Source organism: Stigmatopora nigra, chromosome 2, assembly GCF_051989575.1.
Source record: "Stigmatopora nigra isolate UIUO_SnigA chromosome 2, RoL_Snig_1.1, whole genome shotgun sequence".
Classification (NCBI taxonomy): domain Eukaryota; kingdom Metazoa; phylum Chordata; class Actinopteri; order Syngnathiformes; family Syngnathidae; genus Stigmatopora; species Stigmatopora nigra.
Window position 1 is genome coordinate 12,863,302 of NC_135509.1, and position 21,639 is coordinate 12,884,940.

The 21,639-nt window shown below is 38.6% G+C and overlaps 3 protein-coding genes across 8 annotated transcripts; 2 read left to right on the forward strand and 1 right to left on the reverse strand.

The window, feature by feature from the left end:
- The first annotated feature begins 2,236 nt into the window (after nucleotides 1-2,236).
- On the forward strand, nucleotides 2,237-5,201 carry svip (small VCP interacting protein). Of its 2 annotated transcripts, XM_077743556.1 has the most exons (6): nucleotides 2,237-2,460; nucleotides 2,743-2,806; nucleotides 2,899-2,949; nucleotides 3,668-3,714; nucleotides 4,102-4,215; nucleotides 4,397-5,201. In XM_077743556.1, the coding sequence occupies exons 1-5, from the start codon at nucleotides 2,438-2,440 to the stop codon at nucleotides 4,181-4,183; spliced, it is 267 nt and encodes an 88-aa protein (XP_077599682.1). In that variant the 5' UTR covers nucleotides 2,237-2,437; the 3' UTR covers nucleotides 4,184-4,215; nucleotides 4,397-5,201. The 2 variants fall into 2 exon arrangements, with proteins under 2 accessions (XP_077599682.1, XP_077599674.1); XM_077743548.1 differs by lacking the exon at nucleotides 3,668-3,714 and having other exon boundaries at nucleotides 2,336-2,460.
- Nucleotides 5,202-6,158: 957 nt separating this feature from the next.
- Nucleotides 6,159-20,677, reverse strand: gas2a (growth arrest-specific 2a). 5 transcript variants are annotated; one of them, XM_077743520.1, is made up of 9 exons: nucleotides 20,305-20,677; nucleotides 19,306-19,442; nucleotides 16,054-16,227; nucleotides 14,219-14,343; nucleotides 11,465-11,606; nucleotides 10,113-10,176; nucleotides 9,756-9,966; nucleotides 9,569-9,676; nucleotides 6,159-6,516 (listed from the first exon to the last, which is right to left on the reverse strand). In XM_077743520.1, the coding sequence occupies exons 3-9, from the start codon at nucleotides 16,169-16,171 to the stop codon at nucleotides 6,286-6,288; spliced, it is 999 nt and encodes a 332-aa protein (XP_077599646.1). In that variant the 5' UTR covers nucleotides 16,172-16,227; nucleotides 19,306-19,442; nucleotides 20,305-20,677; the 3' UTR covers nucleotides 6,159-6,285. The 5 variants fall into 5 exon arrangements, with proteins under 5 accessions (XP_077599646.1, XP_077599628.1, XP_077599654.1 ...); XM_077743502.1 differs by having other exon boundaries at nucleotides 16,054-16,188; nucleotides 20,305-20,669; XM_077743528.1 differs by lacking the exon at nucleotides 19,306-19,442.
- On the forward strand, nucleotides 20,083-21,607 carry fancf (FA complementation group F). The gene has a single exon (XM_077743491.1). It carries the CDS (start codon nucleotides 20,459-20,461, stop codon nucleotides 21,491-21,493), a length of 1,035 nt encoding a protein of 344 aa, XP_077599617.1. The 5' UTR covers nucleotides 20,083-20,458; the 3' UTR covers nucleotides 21,494-21,607.
- Nucleotides 21,608-21,639: the final 32 nt, after the last annotated feature.

Below are 21,639 nucleotides of genomic sequence, written 5' to 3' on the forward strand. Positions count from 1 at the left end.
GACGGACCCCCATAACAAAAGAGCGATTGGCCAGACAGGCCGGTGCATATTGTATCGGAATAGTCAATGCTGTCCATAAGGTTGAAGCATTTTTCCCCCGAATGAGCATATTTAGTCAACTCCCTGTGGGACTTGGCTGCCATTATTGAAGATTATTGCACCAGCACTGATTGACAAAGTGCAATTAGACACACTAGAAATTTGCACGAGTAGTCAGATGAGACTGAGAGTGTGTTGGTCTAATATGCCTGCACTCAGTGAGTGAAAAATTGTCATTAAAAAAAATCCAAAAGGGATGGACACATTAGATCAGATCAATACTTAAGCAGGTACTTCCTGGATGAACTTCCAATGTCACTGATTATTTATTGAAACGGTGTGATGTCACTACATGAGCTTAGCAAAGAAAATATCCATGTTGTTCCATTGTTTTTTTTTTAATGGACAAGTTACAAAAAAAAAAAAAATCTGATTCATTATTAACTTCTTATAAAATGTTATTTTAGCGGAAAATATTAAATGATGTGTTAAAAGTCATACAAGTGAATATCTTCTAAATGCTTTTTATTGTAATAATGCCCTGTAAAGGGTTAACCCGGGTTTTGTTGACATGAGCAATTAAACTGAGCTTCAGGGTTGTCTCCACATATGTATATGTAGATATTGTTCCATTAGCGGTTGGAAATTGGCTACAGTGTTTACATTCCATGTATGTATGCCTCAAGCTACAATGATATGAACAGTAACAACTATCAGAAGTTGCAGTATGTATGTATTCATGTGTTTGAAAGGAGCTCATTAAAGTGAGTGGCTGTCACGCTACAGTAGATCCTCGTTATTTTGCAAACATTTAATTTAAATTATTGGTATTTTCAACTTTACTATATACTATGTATATGTACTTAGAGAAGCACTTGCATGGAAAACCACATGATGACTTTGCATATCCACTGTATGTTGACTTCCTTTCTTTACCAGCCGTTTCCAACATTCATTACAGGTTCATGAATAAATCAATACTTAACGTATCTGATTTCATCTATCGTTTTATGGCTTGAGGAAGCACAGTTTTAAGGCACAGCAACAATTAATCATCTCCTGTATTTAGGTTATTGATGCCAACTGTGTTAAGAAATACTTCTGATCTTTGAAATTTCTGTTCACTATATGAAATTAAATTGTTTTCGTTTACCACTTATAGTTGTTCAGATAAATGGAACTACCGCTGCACGAAATGGGTTGAAGATAATGATAGTAGAATTAGAAGAATTAAAAAGAATACTACCACAATGTAAGTAAAAACAGAATGATAGTAGTTATTATTACGGTTCTAAAAAGGAGAATGGACTCACATACAATAATCTTATAAGATGAACATAAAAAAACTCACTTTCTTACGCTTAAAACTATCCTGATTTGAGGAACTCACCCAAGGAGCCATCAACATTCCGAGATACTCTCCCCTCCATGCGTCATCAACGGGAATCCTCCATCACTGACTTTACAAATGACAAGTAAATACACCTGTGAGAGGCACAGCATCTCACCGGGCTGCCGTTCTACCGGGTTTGAGTTGTAAAGTAACCTGGAAGGCTGCAGTCGGGATGGAGGGGAGGAGTTTGACGTGCTTGTTGGGGGAAATCGGCTCCAACATTAAACTGTCAAGCTTGAGAATACTGATTTGATGGAACTGCTTTATGGAGCATCACTCACCTCCTCAAAAGGCTTGGACGTCACTTTTCCGTCCCTCAACCAATTACAAGAAGAGGACAATATATTTTCAGAAGTGGACTTGGGCTGAATTTCATGGAATAAATCAACGTATGTAAAGGGGTTATAACTTTGGTTCATTAGAATAATGCAATTTTATCTGATGGAGGTCCCATTTCGGGTATTTCAGAAGAAAAATATTATGCAATTGGTCATTCAGGCAAACACGCGTTTTTTTAAAGAAAAAAACGGCGGTGTTCTGAATATATGACATTAGATTTATTGTGTCTACCGAGTGTTTTTAAAACAGTTAATCATAACTATAGTATATATCCCATTCTGACAAATATGCACTTTTGCCACAAGGTGACGCTACTTCACTGGTTGTAGGAAAATGTTTGTCAGGTGACCATGTTGCGTTCATAACCATGAGTACTCCTGATACCCAGCTGTTCTGTAGGCAATTAATTAACACACACAAACACGTGTACAATTCCTACTGAAAATAACACGAATAAACAATGTTTAATAAGCAACAGTATTACATTGTCTTCTTACAGTTATCATTTATACGATCACTAGACGGCGAATCATTTATTCCACTGATCTTGAACACAACACAATACAACTACAGTTGCGTTGGCTTCAACCATATATGTCAATGGGCTTTACTGTCACGATGGTTATTAGAACTTGCAAGATCTGGAGTTAAAATGTCCATTTCTAAATGCAGCGGTGTCTAAACAAGGGGTGCGTGAAGATTTTACATTCAACTGCACAAATCGTGTACGTCACTGTCGTGGTTCTGTTTCGTAGTTGGAGCTTTTTCGCTTGAATGCTAATGTTGCTCGGAGCTACCAACGTCCATGTCATGACCCATTTCGTTGCCTTTAAGAGTAGGAGATTCCCACTTTTCTTTTTGAAGTAGTTTCCTACTTAAAAATATAGTACTTAGTTGACTGTTTTAGAAACAAACTCACCCAGAAGACAGACACCAAAAACTTATTTTCAACGTTGCCTTTGCAAGTCCAGAATGGGGATGTGCCTACCTTGCCTTGGTGGGGCTGTCGACGACGCTGTTGACACTCCAGATCCAGTATGTAACATATTATTTTATTTTTTTGCCTTTCTCTATTAAACATTTGATTTGTTTGCGTGCGAAACTAAAGAGTTTTGTCGCCTATCCAGGATTCAAGGAGGCGACAGTTGGCCGAGGCTGCAGAAAAAAGACAAAAAGAGGTAAAACGTCCTGAAAGATTCATAAAATTAAGTCAATGCAGTATAGTAGTAAGTAATCCCATTTTCGTGAAGGTGTCAAGTGATGAGTGTGCTTTTGTCCTTTTTGCTTTTTATTAAAATAGAAGTATACACTACATTGATTTGTTTGTATAACCCATTGTAGGGCACTCATTTAACACATTGCCTGTGTATTTCAGTTGTATAACTATTAAAATTGTAATGTTATAAAATAATAATCATATTGTAAAAAAGTCAACATTTTAATATATTAAATACATTATAAATGTAAAAAAATGATTAAATATATATATTTAGGGTTATGCAATTTTTAGGGCACACTTGTTTACCAAATGTTAATATTGTGGCCTCTATGACCCCAAAATTACCCAAAAATGTTTTATGGCATTTTTTTACAGCATACACTAAGACATCCCTTTGGAGTAAATTGTGCTTGAGAACAGAGGCCACCTTAACTATTTGGGTGGCATTATGGCAATCAATTTGAGCTTCAAATGAATTGGACATCTGTAGTAAAAACTAATTAAAATCACAGTAGAAGGGTGAAAGGAGCCACAAGTGGATCTCTATTAACGTCAACAGCTCTCATGTAAATTGTGGAAAAAAAGCATTGTTTGGGAAGCTCTTAAAGCAATTTGATATAGTTTTTTTAAATAAATCAATTAAGATGGTCTTTAGTGAACAATGTTTCACTGTCCAGAGAAGCCACATGATCTCCCGTAAACGCCACACAAAAGCTGCCACAAGGTAAGTGGACCCAAATAGGTGATTGTGGATTGTCCCTTTTGTCATCCACCACACCTTTCTTGATCTCCTTAAAACAAAAGAGCTTACTGTGCAGAATCAAAACTGCTAGCCTCACTCCTACTACCACAATTTTTACAAAATTACATTTCGGATCCTAACACACTCCCACTTTGCAGCACATCTTGCGTGGTCAATGCCTCTGAATGTTTCACTTTTCAGGCAGTTACACTGTATGTTGCTTTGCTGTTTGTGACGCCCCCTCATTGCTCAAATATAAATTGTTGGTAAAAAAAAAAAAACAGCACGCAGTTTTAACCTTACCCAAACTTTGTACTATATATACTTTTAAGGAACACCTGGAATTAAATGTTCTTTTCATTTTACCAGACAGCACACAGGGGTGTCAAAAACCCAGAAGGGCTTGAGAGGAAAAGAAAAAAGCAAGAAGAAATTGAGAAACAGACGATGATACCATCTTCTTCTAGTGGTGGCGGATTGAGGGTAAGCAATTTTCTGTCATTAAAAAAAAGTGACAGACGAAATTGTGAACGTGCAACTTAATTATTATGTTGTAATTCTGCTTTTGTGTGCTATCAAAGTATTTTAAGATTTAATGTGGCTTTAATAAGTTTTAAGAAATAAATAAAAATAATAAAACATGTTTTGTTTGTTTCCTCCTTAGTGGCAGGTGGGCTGAAACTGCAAAGCCTTAAAAAGCACCAAAACCATTGTGGGATCACTGCAAGACATTTTTGAACAGCTGCCCCACATCTGCATGATTTATATATATTTTTTGTTTTTGTTTTAAATTTCACAATAGGTTGAGAGGAACAGCTCCAAGTGCTTAATGCAATGAAATGTGATTAGGGCAAGCAAACACACAGCTGCAGCCTTGTTGCCAAATCAGCTGGGTCTTAATAGCAATCTAACAATAACCTGAGGATTGTTTGATATTTCCAAAAATGATGACAGTTGTCACAATTTATTCATATATACTTATATATATTTTCTTTTTTCCATGTTTGGCAGCTTGTGCAAGCTTGGAGTTGACTATATTCAAGTTGATCATTACATATTTTCACTTGTGTGAATAACATCACCAAATCACTCAAGACGAAGGATATTTCTGGTCCTAAAATTGACACTTCATTTGTTTTATTTTATTTTGAGCACAATTTCACTTTTGCTGCAGTGAATTTCACAAATGCGAACCCTGTATTTGTATAGCCTGCTGTGTTTACTATGAACTGGGTTGCCATATGTACAATTTTATTTTGAACACGTTTGTGTGTGTACACATAAATTATAAAGAAATGATAATGTGAAAGGAATATATAGTCAGGAACTGAAGGACTAATTAAGTTATTGAACTTTGAGCTAAGTGCATTTCTCACTGCTTTGACTTGATCTGCAAACGTTTTCGGCATTTGGTCGCAAGGATAATCAAGTCAATGTAATATGCTACAATAAATCACATTTCTGTCTGATATGTGTGCATTTGCTTGATCACATTTACTTAACATTTGGAAGAAGAAAAAGAAAGATTTCAACAAATTGCAATGTACAACAGTTGCAAGATCTGCTACTGAGGGCTTGGGTTCACTTTTCCATGTTTTCACACATTTTACAATTCTGAGGGTGCTGGAGCCTATACTGGCAGTAGGAAGCAAACACCCTGAAACGGTTCAACATTTAAAAAGGTAACGTACCCTCTGATATAATATCATGTTAAGTAATAAACTTTGATAGGCATTTATGTACAAGTATATAACTACATCATGATTTTACAATAAATGTATCATAGATGTACATTCTCCACCTTCAGAGGGCAGTAAAGTAAAACAAATGAATCTGCCAAGTGTATGTATTTGCTTAAAATATCAATTTTAGTCCTGTTACTCCTTATTAGACACCAGAGGGTCAAGTAGCCTGAGATAGGCTGATCATTTTTTCTGATAGTAGTGTATATCTAGATTTAAGGGTTACAAAATACAGTAATTAAAATGTATTTTGAGGTGATTACCACAATGAAAAATGCTTTTTAATACATTCAAAAATATTTCATATCACAAAATTGGAAATATATATAGTAGAAGACTGAATAATAAACACTAAACATATTTGATTTCACCTCAATATTACTGGAATGTACACCTTATAGCATGTTGGTGAGCAACACTGCAACAAACCACTGGGCTTTGGGTTCTTTGTAAATCGATATTCACTGTGTCAATATTTTATGGAAAGCATCATCAAAACAAAATAAAACATACTTTTGAGTCCATCGGTATACGTACACAACTAATATACTAATAATAATATAATATAATACAAAATATACTAAATGTATGTACACCCCATGAATTAAAAATTTCAAATAATCAATTTATATTCCATGCCACATTCCCATGAACGTCGTGGCAAAATGTTACATTTTTAACAATTTCTGGATTAACTATGTGCAAAATATATATCAACTAATATTGGGTATACTAATATAAAAGAACATGTACACCATATGTATAGGCAGTGTATTGAAATCTCTACCTGAATGTAACACAGATGTCATCATTACGGTGCGATCTCCTGCCTCGGCTTTCTACTACGGTAGTTGGCCGCTACCACCAAGTAGTTGTCGGGCGTCAGGTCCTTGATGCTGAGGCCTTTGCCGCCGATCGGGGAGATCTTGCCCTCCATGCGGGACACTTGCAGAATTCGACATGGGTCGTGCTTGAGCAGGTAGCTCTCGAACGTCTCCCAGCCACCTCCAACACGGACCATCACATGCTTGTTGTGGAGCATCTGAGCACATATCCGCAAGATTAGACATTTGCACTGATTGATCGTATATGACTGTCGTTGACGGCAATTGACATCCAATTCATTTGAAAATTGAGGGATGTGGGCGTTCATTTGGAAGCAAATGAGTTAAACCTCAAAATATGAGAATACACCCCTGTTCTTGGGAATAACTTCACTCCGTTTCATAGACCAAAGACCACATTTTTAGTGGGAAATATCATTGATTGGCAGTTTAGGGTCACTAAAATCGTGACTTTTTGTGTGAAATCCTACTAAAATTTCTTCAACAAGTTCAACCACAATCATGTTCTCTGTTTTTTTTTTACATTCGTTTTGTGCTCCCTGCAATAATGAGAAATATTTTCATGCTTGTCTACTACGCAAAGGCATGCATCAAGGACATTAAGTATCGTGCCTTAATAATGGAAGGCTTTCAGCATCTACCTCAGAAAGACAGAAGTTCCTTCACGGAGTCAGGGTGAAGCAGGTTATGATGAAAACTATTACATCTCTTCTCGCGCTATACAACTAAACTTGGTTGCCGTCTTAAAAGTAATATTGTCACCTTACCCTCGGAGATGGGACTTCCCGCCCTGCAGCGGTGCAACATGCAACATTTATAAGCCTCTTAAAAGAATCAATCTAGAGGCCATCGGCAGGGCGGCACTTCCAATCAATCGTGGCGGGCCTCCAGGCTTTGTGACTGTGGATTTAATGGAGCCACGTGTCGCTGAGACGTTTCAATCATGCTGCTTTGGGACTCGACCAGCACCAGATTGACGGGTGGGGGCCCTTGGGCGTGTATATGACAGCCCTTCGCACCAACATTAAAGACTTAACGGAATTACTACAAATTTTTCATTCATGCACCTGAGAGGGACTTGGAGGCTTGGCCTCTACATCGAAATGTAGGACCCTATTTCATGACTAAATGTGCACTGTAGGACAACAGACATCATCATCATCATAGTATAATAACAATAACATAAACAATAGGATCTTTTAAGGTAACATTTATTCATTATCCATACCGCTTATCTTCACAAGGGTTATGGGGGGTGCTGGAGCCTATCCCAGCCAACTATGGGTAGGTGGACAACCTGAATTGGTGGTCAGCCAACAGCAGGGTTAACGTAACGAGTTATTTCTAAAGCCTAAACAATACAGCATAGTTTTCTTATGAAACTCTTGATTTTTCCACAAAATTCATTACTACTCAATAACTGCCTGTATTCACAGAGTATGTGCAGTAGTACTTAGTAGTCCAGCAAAGGTGCAATCATGGTCGGTAGGAAGATTGTTGATTTTTCCTGATTTTTAGTATTGTAGGTAGTGATAGGCAAATACGGAATATAAATACACACTACTACTGCTCTTTTGGGAAAGCAGTTGCTGGCCGTTTGACTGTCTGCAGAATTTTGATTAGGCTTTTACCGTGTGTGACTGACACACATTCTACTGGGGAATACACTCGTGGACCATAGCATAAAAAATGGACAAAAAGTGTCCTCTAGTTGACATTTCTGTCTGGGCCAAACAGCATCTTCTGACGGATGATGCAAAGGTATGTTTGCTAAGCCCTTGTAGGCAAATTGATTCCGGGCTAAAGGAATAAAAATGACTTTTCATGTACACAAAGGCAGTGTAAGCTTTTCACCACCTGTCCTTGGTTGCTCGGCAACCGAGAGCTAAAGATTAAGGTATTCAATCGTCCAAAAGATAGTGATGAAAAAGAGCTTACATAATATTTCGAGCGTAAGCTTTTGAAAGGAAACAGCATCTTTGGCTGAATTAGATTTGGGAGGTTGTTATGTGATATGCTGAAAGTATAGGAGAGCCAAGAGTAAATCCTTGAAAGTGTAACACCGGTTTCATGGGTTGCCAAGTAACCACCATCCCAAGAGAGGCAGACATTCCTTGAATCTAATTTATACTAACTGGAGAATTGATCACCTTGTTGTACACTCATGGAAAGTTGAGTAACATTTACTGGACAAGGAGTCGATCGTGACGGTACTAGATCAAATATTTTGAAAAGAATAACGCGGTCATCACAGTAAGAATGAGTCACATAGTGCCTGTCGGCCAATGGAAATTTGTCCCAATGGCCATTTCAGTCAATGACAACAGCAGACTCTTTGCATACAATGGATGATTTTCATTCCAGATTGAGTCACACAGTAACAACCTACACTTAATGGCCACAATATTAGCCTGTAGAAATCTAAGACATGAGCTCCACCAGAAAAGGGCCTAATTATACAAACTACATCCAGCATAAAATTACTATCATTTGTATAACATGTATTCTAAAAGTCTATTCACTTCATTTTGTAACTTTTCTCTCGCCAGTTCATGCATTTGGATGCTATTTATGATTGTGTCTAGTGAGATTTCAGCTTCCACCAGCTGGCGTGCTTTAGCTCTATTCAAATGAGGTTTTTGTTTTTTTTATGACATGTTTTGGTGTGGCTTCTCAGACGACCATTTTTCCTTTTCTATAGTTAATGGACCTTAATTGTCGGCACACACCTGCACGGCTTAACCTCAACCAAAACACATGCCACGGAACCGCCCTTATGTCAACCATGCCTCATCTTAAGTGTTGTAAGACCTGTCCCCAGGTCACGTGACACAGTCACCTTGCAGACACCTGAAGGATACAATTGTCCACATGTGTCATCAATGACAAACTCTCCAATCATTAAAATGAAGTATTGCGGCCACTGGGTGACAGTAAAGTCTCTGTTTTGGATGCTTTCATCCTGAACTTCACAGAAAACAGGGCAGTGCAAAGTAGTATGACAAAATGACGCTGTTCTGTAAATCTTGGTGGACAAAAAAAAATCATCCTTGAAGAAAATATTTTTTTTTTTCAAACTTACTTTAAGCTTTGATGGGTGCCTCAAATATTTCTGGCTTCATTTCAGTGTGTAGCAAATTACTTTTCAAAAATATACGACTACATTTATTTGTACTGCTTTGAATGCACAAAACCATTTGTTTTAAAACACATTGTGTTATGTCTGATGATAAAGTGACATGTACTCACTCGTATGAAGACCATTTTCTCCCCAACACGGTATCGGCCTTGTGAGTGCCTCTCCACGTGGAATTTATTAGAGCATCTGCAGGGGGGGTCATCCGCAATATATCTTACCTGTGAGGTGCATACAGTAAAAGCAGGGTTTACTATACAGACTTTCCACCCGAGACCATGCACACACTTTCTGACTTACTGCATCATCCAGCAAATTTCCTGTGCTCTTTCTGCTGGAGGTGACTTTGGGGAGGGTAGGCGATGGGGAAGGAGAAAGGGAGGGAGACGATGAAGGGGAAGGCGGGAGGGGCTGGACTGGGGAAACGGGTGACGGTGGAGGTAGAGGTGCTTTCTCTTCTTGTTCAATCTCTTTCTCTAGTTTTATAAGGCCCGGGGGTTCCACGTTGAACCTGTGCCGCCAAGACATGCATGTTAGTCTCTGCAGTTACTGCATACGCTCGACAATGTATTATTCAGAGCAAAGTTCCATGTGCAAATGACATTACTATAATTTGTGAAGGCTCATATGATGGTGAGCGCAAAAGATAAACAGCACCTGGAAGCTATCCGGCCCAACTCTAACAGGCAGATGCAAACTTCTCGAGGCTGCTTGTGAAGAACTGTAGAAGAAAAACAGTGTTAGTTCACACTAATCAGACAACAGATCATGTCAAATGGTAATAATAATAAGCGGTGAATGAAGAGGAACAAACAGTGAGCATGAACAAAAACAAAAAGCACTGCACAATGACAATATCACAATTAATATCAAATGCTTTCACGAGGATGCCAACATGCTCACAGGAATTGAGTTTTCCAGGTCATTGTGTGCTAACAGGAAAGCACACAAATAAATAAAATAAATACAAAATATTTTTAAAAAAGTATATAAATTGGCCTTTCAACTACCACATTTTTTACTGTTAATAGGAAACATATATGTACAATCTAACAAACAATAAAGCATATTGGACGACTGACTTGCATATGAAATGTTAAATAAAGTTGCCTGTTTATAAAATCCAATATAGAAAATGGAAAAAAGTAATCTGATTCAATTAAATTCTCTTGCAAATGAGTGTTAAACATGAATTCTAATCAAAAGATTTTTTTAAATTAACACAGATCCTAAAATACACCAAACCTACGCATTTGACATTAACGGAGTGGGATGGAGGCTCAAGTTACGCCACTGAGTGGGCTACCGGTTGTGAATTGGGGGTGCTTGACTCACACCACAATGTACATATTTCACACAAAACTGCATATGCAAAGCACAGAAGCAAACCTGGTGTTGTTGACATGACAAACTCCTTTAAGAGAAAGAAGGAAAACAAGGAAAATACATTTGTCAGCTGCCCAGAGTGTTCACTGACTGACATAGCTTTTCAGTGTTGCACATGCAAAATGTCTGCAAAAACCATTTGCAGCACGTTTATCCATCAGTAGCTCAAATGTTAATTATGAGAAAAGTAACCATTTTACAAATGTTCTTAGTATCTATGTTACTTCAGAGCTCACATGTCAATCTAAATGCATTTTCCTTTTATCACTTCTACATTGACCCGAGATGTTCTTGTAACACATCAAGGAATTGTGAGATAACATGACAAAAAGGAGAACTGTGCCTACTATTGGCTGAGGGAAAACATTTGCATAGTGTTGGCCTAGTTTCCCAACACTCTTCTGCCTGTCCTTTCATTTGTTCTGGGAATGCTGAGAGCCAAGTATTCACACTAATGTTATGAATGCTCACACATACTGTTTAAAAAAAAAGGATTGCTCCAGTATAGTTCTAAAGGAGATTTTATTATTCTCTTGAGCAAAAAAAAGAGAATAATGAATTATTTTTTAAGTGTTCCATTGCAGGAATACTACATTTCTACAGTAGTTCTGTTATACACTCACCTAAACTCTCAGACTCAAACAAGCACGTGTCCCCCACTCCTATCTCCCGACACCAAGACAGGAAGTTTGCTGTGTTATCCCGGGCAAAGAAAGAACCGGATGGTGCGCTCCGTCTGCAGGGGATCTTTCGATCAGATATGACCTGTTTGACAAATAAACAGGTTGTAAGATTATTTTAATATCCTTGGATACTCATGACTAGATTGTATGCAAGAGTTATTGTGCAAAGAAACAATATATACATCTACTATAACCTTCCTCACCACCACATCATCCATTTGCCGACAGGCTTATATTTCAAAACCTTTTTTGTACACGGATCAATACGGAGATGGCGGGTTAGAATAGTGGGACTACTTCGCCAGGCTCACAATGATTAGAGATCAGATGACATGCTCACAACCCACAGCCCCCACACAATATCTTCTGGGAGATTTATGCTCCTTACTGTGGTTTTTATACAGGATATGTGTGTCTGTACTATGAGAAAGGTGCGATGACCTCATGCTGGAAATATGCCGTCTTGGAGGGTATTTTCTTTTCTTTCCTGGCTCTCCTTGGGCTGTTTTTTTTTTTTGTGTCCGGGTTCCTACTGTGAAAGATGTTTTAGTGCCAATGACGGCAATAAACGCCCAGATCATTTCAACTGAGACGGCTGCCAACCCTCCTGGTCAAAATGGATTGGATGTCTATTAAAGTCAATGGCAGTCAAGGATTTTTTGTTTTTAGCCTTTCAATAAGCAACTACCAAACTATTTTACAACCATTTGACAGTGAATTACCAGTAATAGTTTAGAGACACTGTTGAAATATATCTTAATATTATGTTGATGCTATGTCCTCTCTTTGATTTTGAAAAATTAAAAGGAAAATAACAAATATTATTTTAAACATATTATTTTAATCCTTTTATTTCTTGAAATATTTTTAAATTAAAAATCAGAAATGTGAAAAACAGTAAATATCATCACTATAAAGTTATGATTTGGTTTAATTTAAAATGTTTCAAAGGACAAAAAAGTAAGTATATTCATATTTCTGTATTCCACACTGAAAGCAAATCATATCTTTACAATTCACCTGAATGCGATATTTGCAAATCTTTTTAGAACACAATGACTCTACTATAATGGTAAATAAAGAGTTGATTAGTCAATTAATCGACAACTATCCAAACAATACATTTTGGCAGCCCTACCTAAGAGCGATCAACCAACAACTTGTTTTTATGCCAGCCAAAGATACTAACTTCTGCACATTCCCAACACGCTTGCCTTCACATCTGTACATACTCAACTCAACCTGCAGCCCCTGAGACAGCAGTAAAATTCCCCAAATAATGACGTGTGCTGCATAGCGCATATCCCATGGTGGTCATATGACAAGAACGACAGATCATCCTCCTTTTTCATATATGGAAGCAACACACATGGGGAAGATGGCGAGTCAGCAACCGCAAAAAAATAGTTTATCACTTGTCTCTCCTGGAATCACTTATCCTGACTTCACATTGGATTATAGAGCAGCTTGAACCCAGATGGACGTAGTCTTTATTGTGGTGAAGAATTACAGTAAGTACAGGTCCGCAATGAGCTGAAAATGAGTGTCTGGTACACTGTTTGCAACAGATTTAGCTGCTGCAATACCTAATGCTTAGCATTGACTCATATTCACCGTGACGTAGCATATTTCTTGCATAAGCACAAAATGCAAACTTTTTTATCGACTTTTGCCAAGATGAGAGAGAATGCCCCTGCTGTCCCCTCCTGAATCTCAGACGCGATCAAAAGAATCTCAATAGACGGAGCGTCCCTGTCATCCCACGTTCTTGACCTCAAGCATTTTCCTCATGTCTATGCTGGGATCAGGAGACCTACTGCAAACGTCAACAATTCACACAGTTTTGCTAAGAGAAGTGTCTTGTGCTTCCCATTCAGCCTCTAAACAGAAACTCGAGCAGATCCTTTTTTGTTTTGCTCCCCCTTTTCAGACAGAAGCATGTAATCGCTCTAAGCACGTCTGATCAAATACCACAAGTGACTTTTCAAATCATGCTTCAGAGAAGCTTTGATTATGGGTTGAGGAAAATATTAATTTTGTGTTTTTAACATACTGTATTTGGCTTGGCAAGAATCATGTCTTGTGGATGGAAACGTTGAAAAATAACATGACGTAAGTGATGAAAATGCATTTCTTTGCATTATTTTTGCATGGACTAATTTACTCCGTTTAATGCGTTCTATTGACTGCGGTAAACGTCCAATTCACTTGAAATGGGAGGGATGGAGGGAAAAAAAGAACAATGGGTTTATTCGTTACTCCATTTAGAAATGGATTGGACATTTACTACTAAGAAACCAATTTAAATTCAAAGAAGAAGGATGAAGACGGACAACCATTCACGTTCAGACTTTCATATATAAGGGCAATTTAGAGTGTTCAAACAGCCTATCCTTCCTGTTTTTGGGAGGTGGGAGGAAGCTGGGGTTCCCACGCAAATCCCACACAGTGAGTACCCCATCTAGGATTGAACCCTCGACCCCAGAACTGTGAGGTCGACGTGTTAACAAGCAAGCACTCGGGCCGCCATGACAGTTTAGTAATATATAAAATGGATGGGTTCTAAATTGGTTGTAATCTCACATTGCTGTTTCCTGTCTCTGTCAGGTCATTTTACCTCTCTATTATGATGCTAATTCTCATACTAAACCAATGTAATGGTGGGGTTCTCCAGGTGTTGTTTTTTTTAAATACCTTAGCGTTGACGAGAACAGGCAGGCTATTTTGCCTGAACTTTTGCTGCAGTGTCTCAGCCAGCTGGCATAGAAGGACGCCGTTGTCTAAGCGTTCCATGAAGCTCTCAGCGGTGATTTCCAAGCCTGTTCAGGGGACACATAAAGTAAAAATAGAGAGAATTCAGCACAGGACAAATGAAATATTCTGTCCATTACATCCTTACAAAAGGTGCTTCCCTACAAAAACTAAATCCAAGTGGACATATTTGCACCTGCACAGCAAAATGAGATATTGGAGTTTGACAATTAAAATGTGGTGTCAAATTGACTGACTTCCAGCAGTTGATTCTTTCTAAGTGAGATCATCGCGTAATAGGAGTTGGTGGCGAGGGGGTGTCTGTGGAAAGAAACCGGAGAATTTTTTTTCTTTCTATTTCTTATAGCAAGAGGGGTCCGGGTTCACAAAATTTAATGAGTTCCAAATGTTGTATTTTGCCCAGAAAAAGAGATTGCAATCTTGAGAAATACTCAGTGAGATCCAGATTTACAGTACTGCAGGCATATGCCTGCCACAGCTTCTGCTGGGTGAAAACAATTTATTCCAGAGAGACTTTGAAAAAACATTTTCATTTTGGCTTCTCATTCCTATAAATGTCTCTGCCTCTCATCGCCCGAGACTCGTCAATAGAACCAAGTGTCCTCCTCCCACTCAAACGGTAGACTTTTTCCATGCTTCTCCCACCTAAACTATGCTTAGCATAACAACCCCTTCAGGCTCAACTTCAAGAAGACGGCTTCGTAGTATAAGTTATTAAATTTGCAACGCTAATGGCTGCTTCGAACTCAGCTACTTTCCATGCACCTGCAGAAAAGCCCAGTGGTGATAAAACTTCACACGCATGCACAATTAAAGGTTGAGAGAATGTAATTATGAAATTTGTAATATGTTTTAGAGTGGAAGATTTGAAGTTAAAACCGCTTCAGAATATACAGTTCTTAGCATAATACCCACATTTTCCGAAAATTGCCACCACATGTGAAATTACTTGGCTGTGTTTCATAAATGTGATGGCAATTTACTCTTTCATGTCTAGTGTAAGAGGAAATATTCCCCCAAAACCAGACACTTAGTAAAAAAAAAAAGCGGAAATTAGATTTTTGCTAGCTTTACCACACTTTTAAAAGAGATTCCTCAAATGCAAAAATATTTGACAATTTATTATATTTCTTAGTTAATAACTGTAACCATTTGTAGAGCAAGTGATTAATTTTGCAAAAGAAAAAGCAAGAAATCTAATCCCTAAGACCTGGCATCGAACTAGAATACATGGACATCACATTTTGGGTCATGTGGACCACTATAAACACTTTCCCCCTAAACACCTTCATTTCAGTTTGATTTCTGTACCAGATTTAATGGGAATGGCTCATATACTAAAGAAAGTCAGTTGACTCATTGTTTCTCTTGCATTACTAACTATAAGCACATTGCTCATTTGAATCATATTAAAGGCACTCTTATTCATTTGTTTCTTATGCAAGTGCATTGCTGTTTAACGAGAGCACACAGAGTGATTTATTAGACAATTATGAGCCTGCTTCTGCTCTTCCACTCCTCCTTACCAATAGCACTGTATTACGCCGGAGCTGTAATGATACCCATTATTCAATTAAGGCAAATCTATAGGAGATTATGTAAAGACTGGTGGTTCATCTGTACTTAAACACAAATTTAAACTGGTCTGCTTCAATGGGTTTACAGCAATACGACTAAAGAGATGATTTGGGGGGATTTGAGGGTGAGATATTTATAAATCAGGGCATTTTTTTACTGAGTAATTGTTTAGTACACACCAAGCATATTGCTGAGCCAGAGAGCGAGGTCTTCTTTCATGGGCAATAAACTGGCTTCATGCCGACCAGGCAGGCCCGGGTTGATCGGATGTCGACTCGGGCTCGAGGAGATGTTCATGGTTCCCTATGGATGGCCTGAGGTAATGAAAGACATAAGGCAGGAAGAATCAGCATCTGGAAAGCAAACATCCATACAGTCCTCATGGAGTGGATCTGTTTTGTCGTGCTAATCCCACATTTAAATGTCAAACTATTATGTGAATTGTTAGTGGCATGGCTGTAAACAACAACCACACCGTGATTCACAGTGGCGTGGATTCATATCGTATGACTATGAGGACTTTAAACCCGAATTGACAAAATGTTAAAAGACTTGCGACTCAACTTGAAAAATGACTAGTAACATAATTTGGATTTGAATAGAGGTGCTTCTAGCACAAAAACACAAATATCAAAATGTATATCAATCACGAATATTTTAACTCTCGCAACAAATAAAAAATAAGCAATCCTTTGCTGCCAGCCCTCCCAGTCAAAATGGATTTTAAAATTATTTGTGATTAATGGATTCTTATAACTGACATTCAAGCTTATTTTCCCACAATGAGAAGAACTGAGTTAAGAAAAAAACAAGAGAAAAAGATGTAGTCCACAAGCTTAATAGTGGCATAGTTTAGAATGCATTGTGTGGCATTAATGAATGACAAATGCAAAAACTGCGTCTTCCAGTCAGTCCAGCGTGTGTGGTTTAAGTTACTTCAGCAGACTCAACAAGGCAGGAGGCCTCATTAACGCAGCCTGGCGAGGGAATGCACTTGCCATCAATATTCAAAGCCATACTTAACTGCTCCTCAGCGCCTGTAATGTGATTTCATTGACTCAACACAGTTTCCCCATATTCAGCTATGCCAAAAGTTCACTTTAACATGAAAGTATTTTGGCATTCTTTTCTACAATGTGGCTTCAAATTGGGAATTCCACCAATAGGACTTCTGGCAGAAAGGAGGAGGTTACACTGCAATGCAGACATGATGACATTGCAAGGAATAGGAATGTTTTATGAAGAATCACAGGTGCTTGTGTTTGGCATAATGTCCTTTAGCACATAATTTCCCTATGACTACACTTAAAAAAAAGCTGAATTTTTAAACTTTTAGTCAACCTATTTTATCTCAAAAGGGAGTTAACTGTAATTATTGTATAGTTTGGTATATTTAAATCAACATTTTGAGTAAACAGGACTTGGTTTAAGTCAATTTCACACCTGATTTTAATTAAATTTGCTTAAGTTTATGCAAGCATGATATACATTAAGATATGCCGAGAATGATTCAAATTTGGGATACCTCAATGATAGCGCTTTGTGTATTTCAAGGTTTCACAATAACTCTAAAAAACAATAGATTACTGTCCTTCAACTTGTTAAAACCATATTTGCAAAGAATGAATGCCACTATTCACTGAAATACAACCCAAGGAGCCCCTCGTGGCTGCCAAATGGCCCAGTGTGCAAAGTTCAAGAGATTTTTCTTCAAACAAGGAATGAAAGCCTGAAAATAAGAAGATGGTCTTTGAAAAACATGTTCATTGATTTCCTCTGTAGTTGGATAACACCAAACCATTTTGTGGACATTGGGATCTTGACAAAAGTTGATAAAAGCGTACCTTGACCTATGTTTACATCCTAAACTGAGGAGTCGGCCAGTTACAGCATGCAGGTGCTACATTCCCAGCGGTGCTGTGGAGCAGGCCGCCAGACAGAAAGAGGACGGTTGGACAAGTGCTCGTGTCTCGCAGTTTTTTTCAAACTATTGAAGTACACACGGTAGGTTTTCAAAGTATGGTAAGCGTACCAACAGAGGTAAACAGGCACCCCCTCATAATACATGAAAGATGGCCTGAATTAAATGTTCAAATGGTATTTTTTCATTTTCTACTGCATATTTATCAAATACAGTTAAGTTTTATTCGACTTTCTTCCCTAATTTTTAATCTCTTTCTAAAAAAAAAAAAAATCTCAAAAAGTTTTAAATATTGCTGGGGCATACTACATTAGTCCAATGAGGGTAATTGTTTGATTTGTCTACATTTTGCTTAGAACTGTTTACTTCTCCGGAAATTTGACTCAAAATCTTGCTGACATTTGAAGCACATATTTCTGAAGAACTATCCTTAAAAGAAACATCCAATTGTTGTTCTGGCTTGACACCACACTGTTTCCTGACCTCCTCAATTTCAGGTCAAAAAACATAACCGACTTTGCCTCCCTATTGGATTTTTTGTAGGCGTACATCCCACTAAACTGGCCAACTAAAACTCCCAGCGTCACACTCTAGATATAGATGTTGACTCGGGATTAAACAGACGAACTGCACAATGATGGTAAAATATACATTAACATTGCTCAGACCAGGACACCTCATGACTGCCATGTCAGCACCGTAACATATTGTGGCTGTAGATTGCTCCGGGAAAGCCACACGGATGGGAATTCCAGCAGCTAAATCACATCAATTAGAAAATAACAAGAGTGGTTCTGTTGTTCTAACCCTTTTGGCATGCCATGCATTAGATCTGGAACAACATTTTGACGGGAGCAAAAGTTCACTACGTTTACATATACACGTGCGCGTGGTGAATTGTATCACCTGCTCTATTTGACTGTCAACGTGTTGATTCTGCTGACCCTGCGATGACAACGTTTCATCTCATCTGGGATCATGTGCTAGTTTCCTATTGGTTCATTCATTTTGAAACGGGCTAGCGACATCAAGCACATCAGGCCTTTATTATGACATGTGCTTCACATACACTATCAATAAGTAACACTATGATTAGTCATTCTGTTATAAAACAACAATCCAGTCATATGTCAATTCATATGCTGCACACATGATTTACTGCTGTGACAGAAGTTTTTTAAATATGCTTTTTAATCCCCCTTCATGCTTTACAAAACCACCAGGCATGACATTCAAACCGACGTCAATAAATAGCAAAAGTGACATCAGATAATCCACCAATCACATTATGGGTTTAAAATCCATGAGTAATGATACAAATCCAATTCAAAATGAAAACCATCCCCATGACTAGACTAGTCATCATTTGTATTAATCCAAGCAGCAATTATTGGCTTAAAACTGTCATATTGTAAGAATTTACTGAAACTGAAAGAACAATTAATTACAAGTTTCAAACAGATTGGCAACATAATTTAGTATTTTAAAAAGGCTTGTTATCAGTGCTCACCCTCCAGGGTTCAGCTGCAGCTTGCGCACCTTCCTCTCACTTGTCCTCTGAGCAGCTCAATCCCACTTTTCATAATTTTCACTGCTGTGCACCCACCTACAGGTTGAAGTCTCAGCAAAAGAATGGGCCGGGAATGTCTGGCATCACATAGGAATACACGCACTCCCACAGTTGATGGGAGGGAAGTTTTATCCCCCACCTCCCCTCACTAATATGTAGGCGCATTGACTCATTATGCCATATCTGGAGCAGATTCAATAGAGCAGCTCAATACAGTGCAGCATGCATACTGTGCTGATTTATAATTGTGTGCAATGTGGTGCAATTTGCAAATAAGTAGGTAATTATTAAAAGAGACACACAAATATTTTCAATAACTTGTTTTATAATTATTGGAACCTCCTAAATTGCACCATCAATGCAAGTGGATTGAAATGCATCAAATTGGCAGTTTTTCCACAAAAAAATAAGACAATATTGTTTATTTCTTAGTTTGATGTCTATAGGTGGAGTCTGCGCCTATTTAAATGTTGATGCATGGACAAACTTTTTGTTAATAAAAACGTTTAGGGTGGCTATGATTCAAGGGGACTTTTTTGAAAAATATGTATTATTATATTCACCATTTATAAGTAGGCAGTTAATCAACTGCCTACGTATTAATAAATAGTGACAAGATCACAAACGTTTACGGTTCTAACGCAAAAAGGCCGACAAATAATAACGCCAGGTTCTCATGGCTCTGAGAGTTCACCATATATCTAGTAGTATCTAAGATATCTACGATTGTCCCAATCAGTTGATTCGCAGTTGGCAGTACGCATGCGCCAAAATCCAAGCGGCGCATACAAAACAAGTTGAAGGATAAAGTGCAAAATGGAGCGTGAGTTTTACCATTTATTAAGTTTAACTCTAAAATGTCGATTTATAACGCTCACATATGATATTTACTCAATAGCCGAACGCCTTAAAGTGTATGCGAACGATCGACGAACTCACCATGTGATCACTGTAGCAAGCCGGTTAGTCCCAGCGAGCGTTTAGTTTCGATGGCGCCGTTGTGATCGTCGTAGGGAGAACATTTGGACTTAAGTTGGCCATCGTCTGTGGTTGTTAGAAGAGGCCCGACCGATCTTACCGGCGAGTGCACTGCATGGAGGCTGCGCTGAAGAATTTAGCGAGCACGATCGAGCTCCTGGCGGTGGCGGCGCGGAGCAGTGACGTACGTCTCTGGGACCTCCAGTGTGTAACTCGGGCTTTTCACTGGGCTTGTTACTGTGAACAGCTTTTCTCCAAGTTCCACCAGAACCCCAAAATAAGAGAGCTCATGGAGATGCAAGTACATCACGCTAATGGCAAATTGAGAGCTATCTATGGAGATTATGCTGACCTGTCCTTTTTGGACCTGTCACAGTGCCAGCATCTGTTGCTTTCGGGACTCCTGAAGAACCCTGACCTCCCCCTCTCCATCATGAAGATACTATTCGACACAACAAAGCCAGCATGCTTTAAAGCAGGAGAGTATCAGGAAGTCAGCGGGCTTTGCAGTAGCATAATTCAACGCAAATCTGCTATTCAAATTTTAAGCCCCATCGCGGGTCAGACGGCTGTCGGTGACAAAGTCCAGGCCGCCTTGTTGACCGAGAGGCTTCACGCTCTGCTGAGCCCAGGCGGTGAAACTCTCCGGGCGCAGCGGTTTCTTGACTCGCTGCTGGAGGGATGCAAAGAAGCAGAACGGTTGTGTCTGGTCTTCGCTGACGTGCTGACTGGAGAAAAGGCACACGCACGAAGCGCTTCAGTGGATTTTCTTCTTGACTGGCTCCAGCAAAAACATAGCCCGCTGCAGCACATGTGCCTCACGTTGCCTACGTCTCGTCTTAAAGACTTGGCAAAAGGAAATGCACGTTTTAGGGACATGTACTATGGCGTTCTTAAAAAATGGACCGCTGATATGGAGTACTGCTTGGACGATGGCAAGTGGGTGCAAAGCGGGACACGTCCCAAAGTGTCTTTTCGGGGAGTGGTTGAGCACTTTCTTCTTTTGTTTGAAGCGTGTCCCACTTTGGGCAGAATTATAGAAAAAGAGCTGACTGATTTGAAGATCTCAGACGGAAACTTTGATGTCAGAGGAATAAGTGTGTGGGGAGATCTCTTAGCAGAAATACATGAGTGTCGAGATAGTTTCTAAATATTGCCACATATGAGTTTTAATATTTTAAAGAACACCTGCAATTTTTTTAAGAATCTTGTTTCAACTCTGCAAAATGTCCATCAAATGAACGATGAAGACAATTAAATGTTTTTTTTTAATTTTTAAAGTTGTGTCCTGTCTTG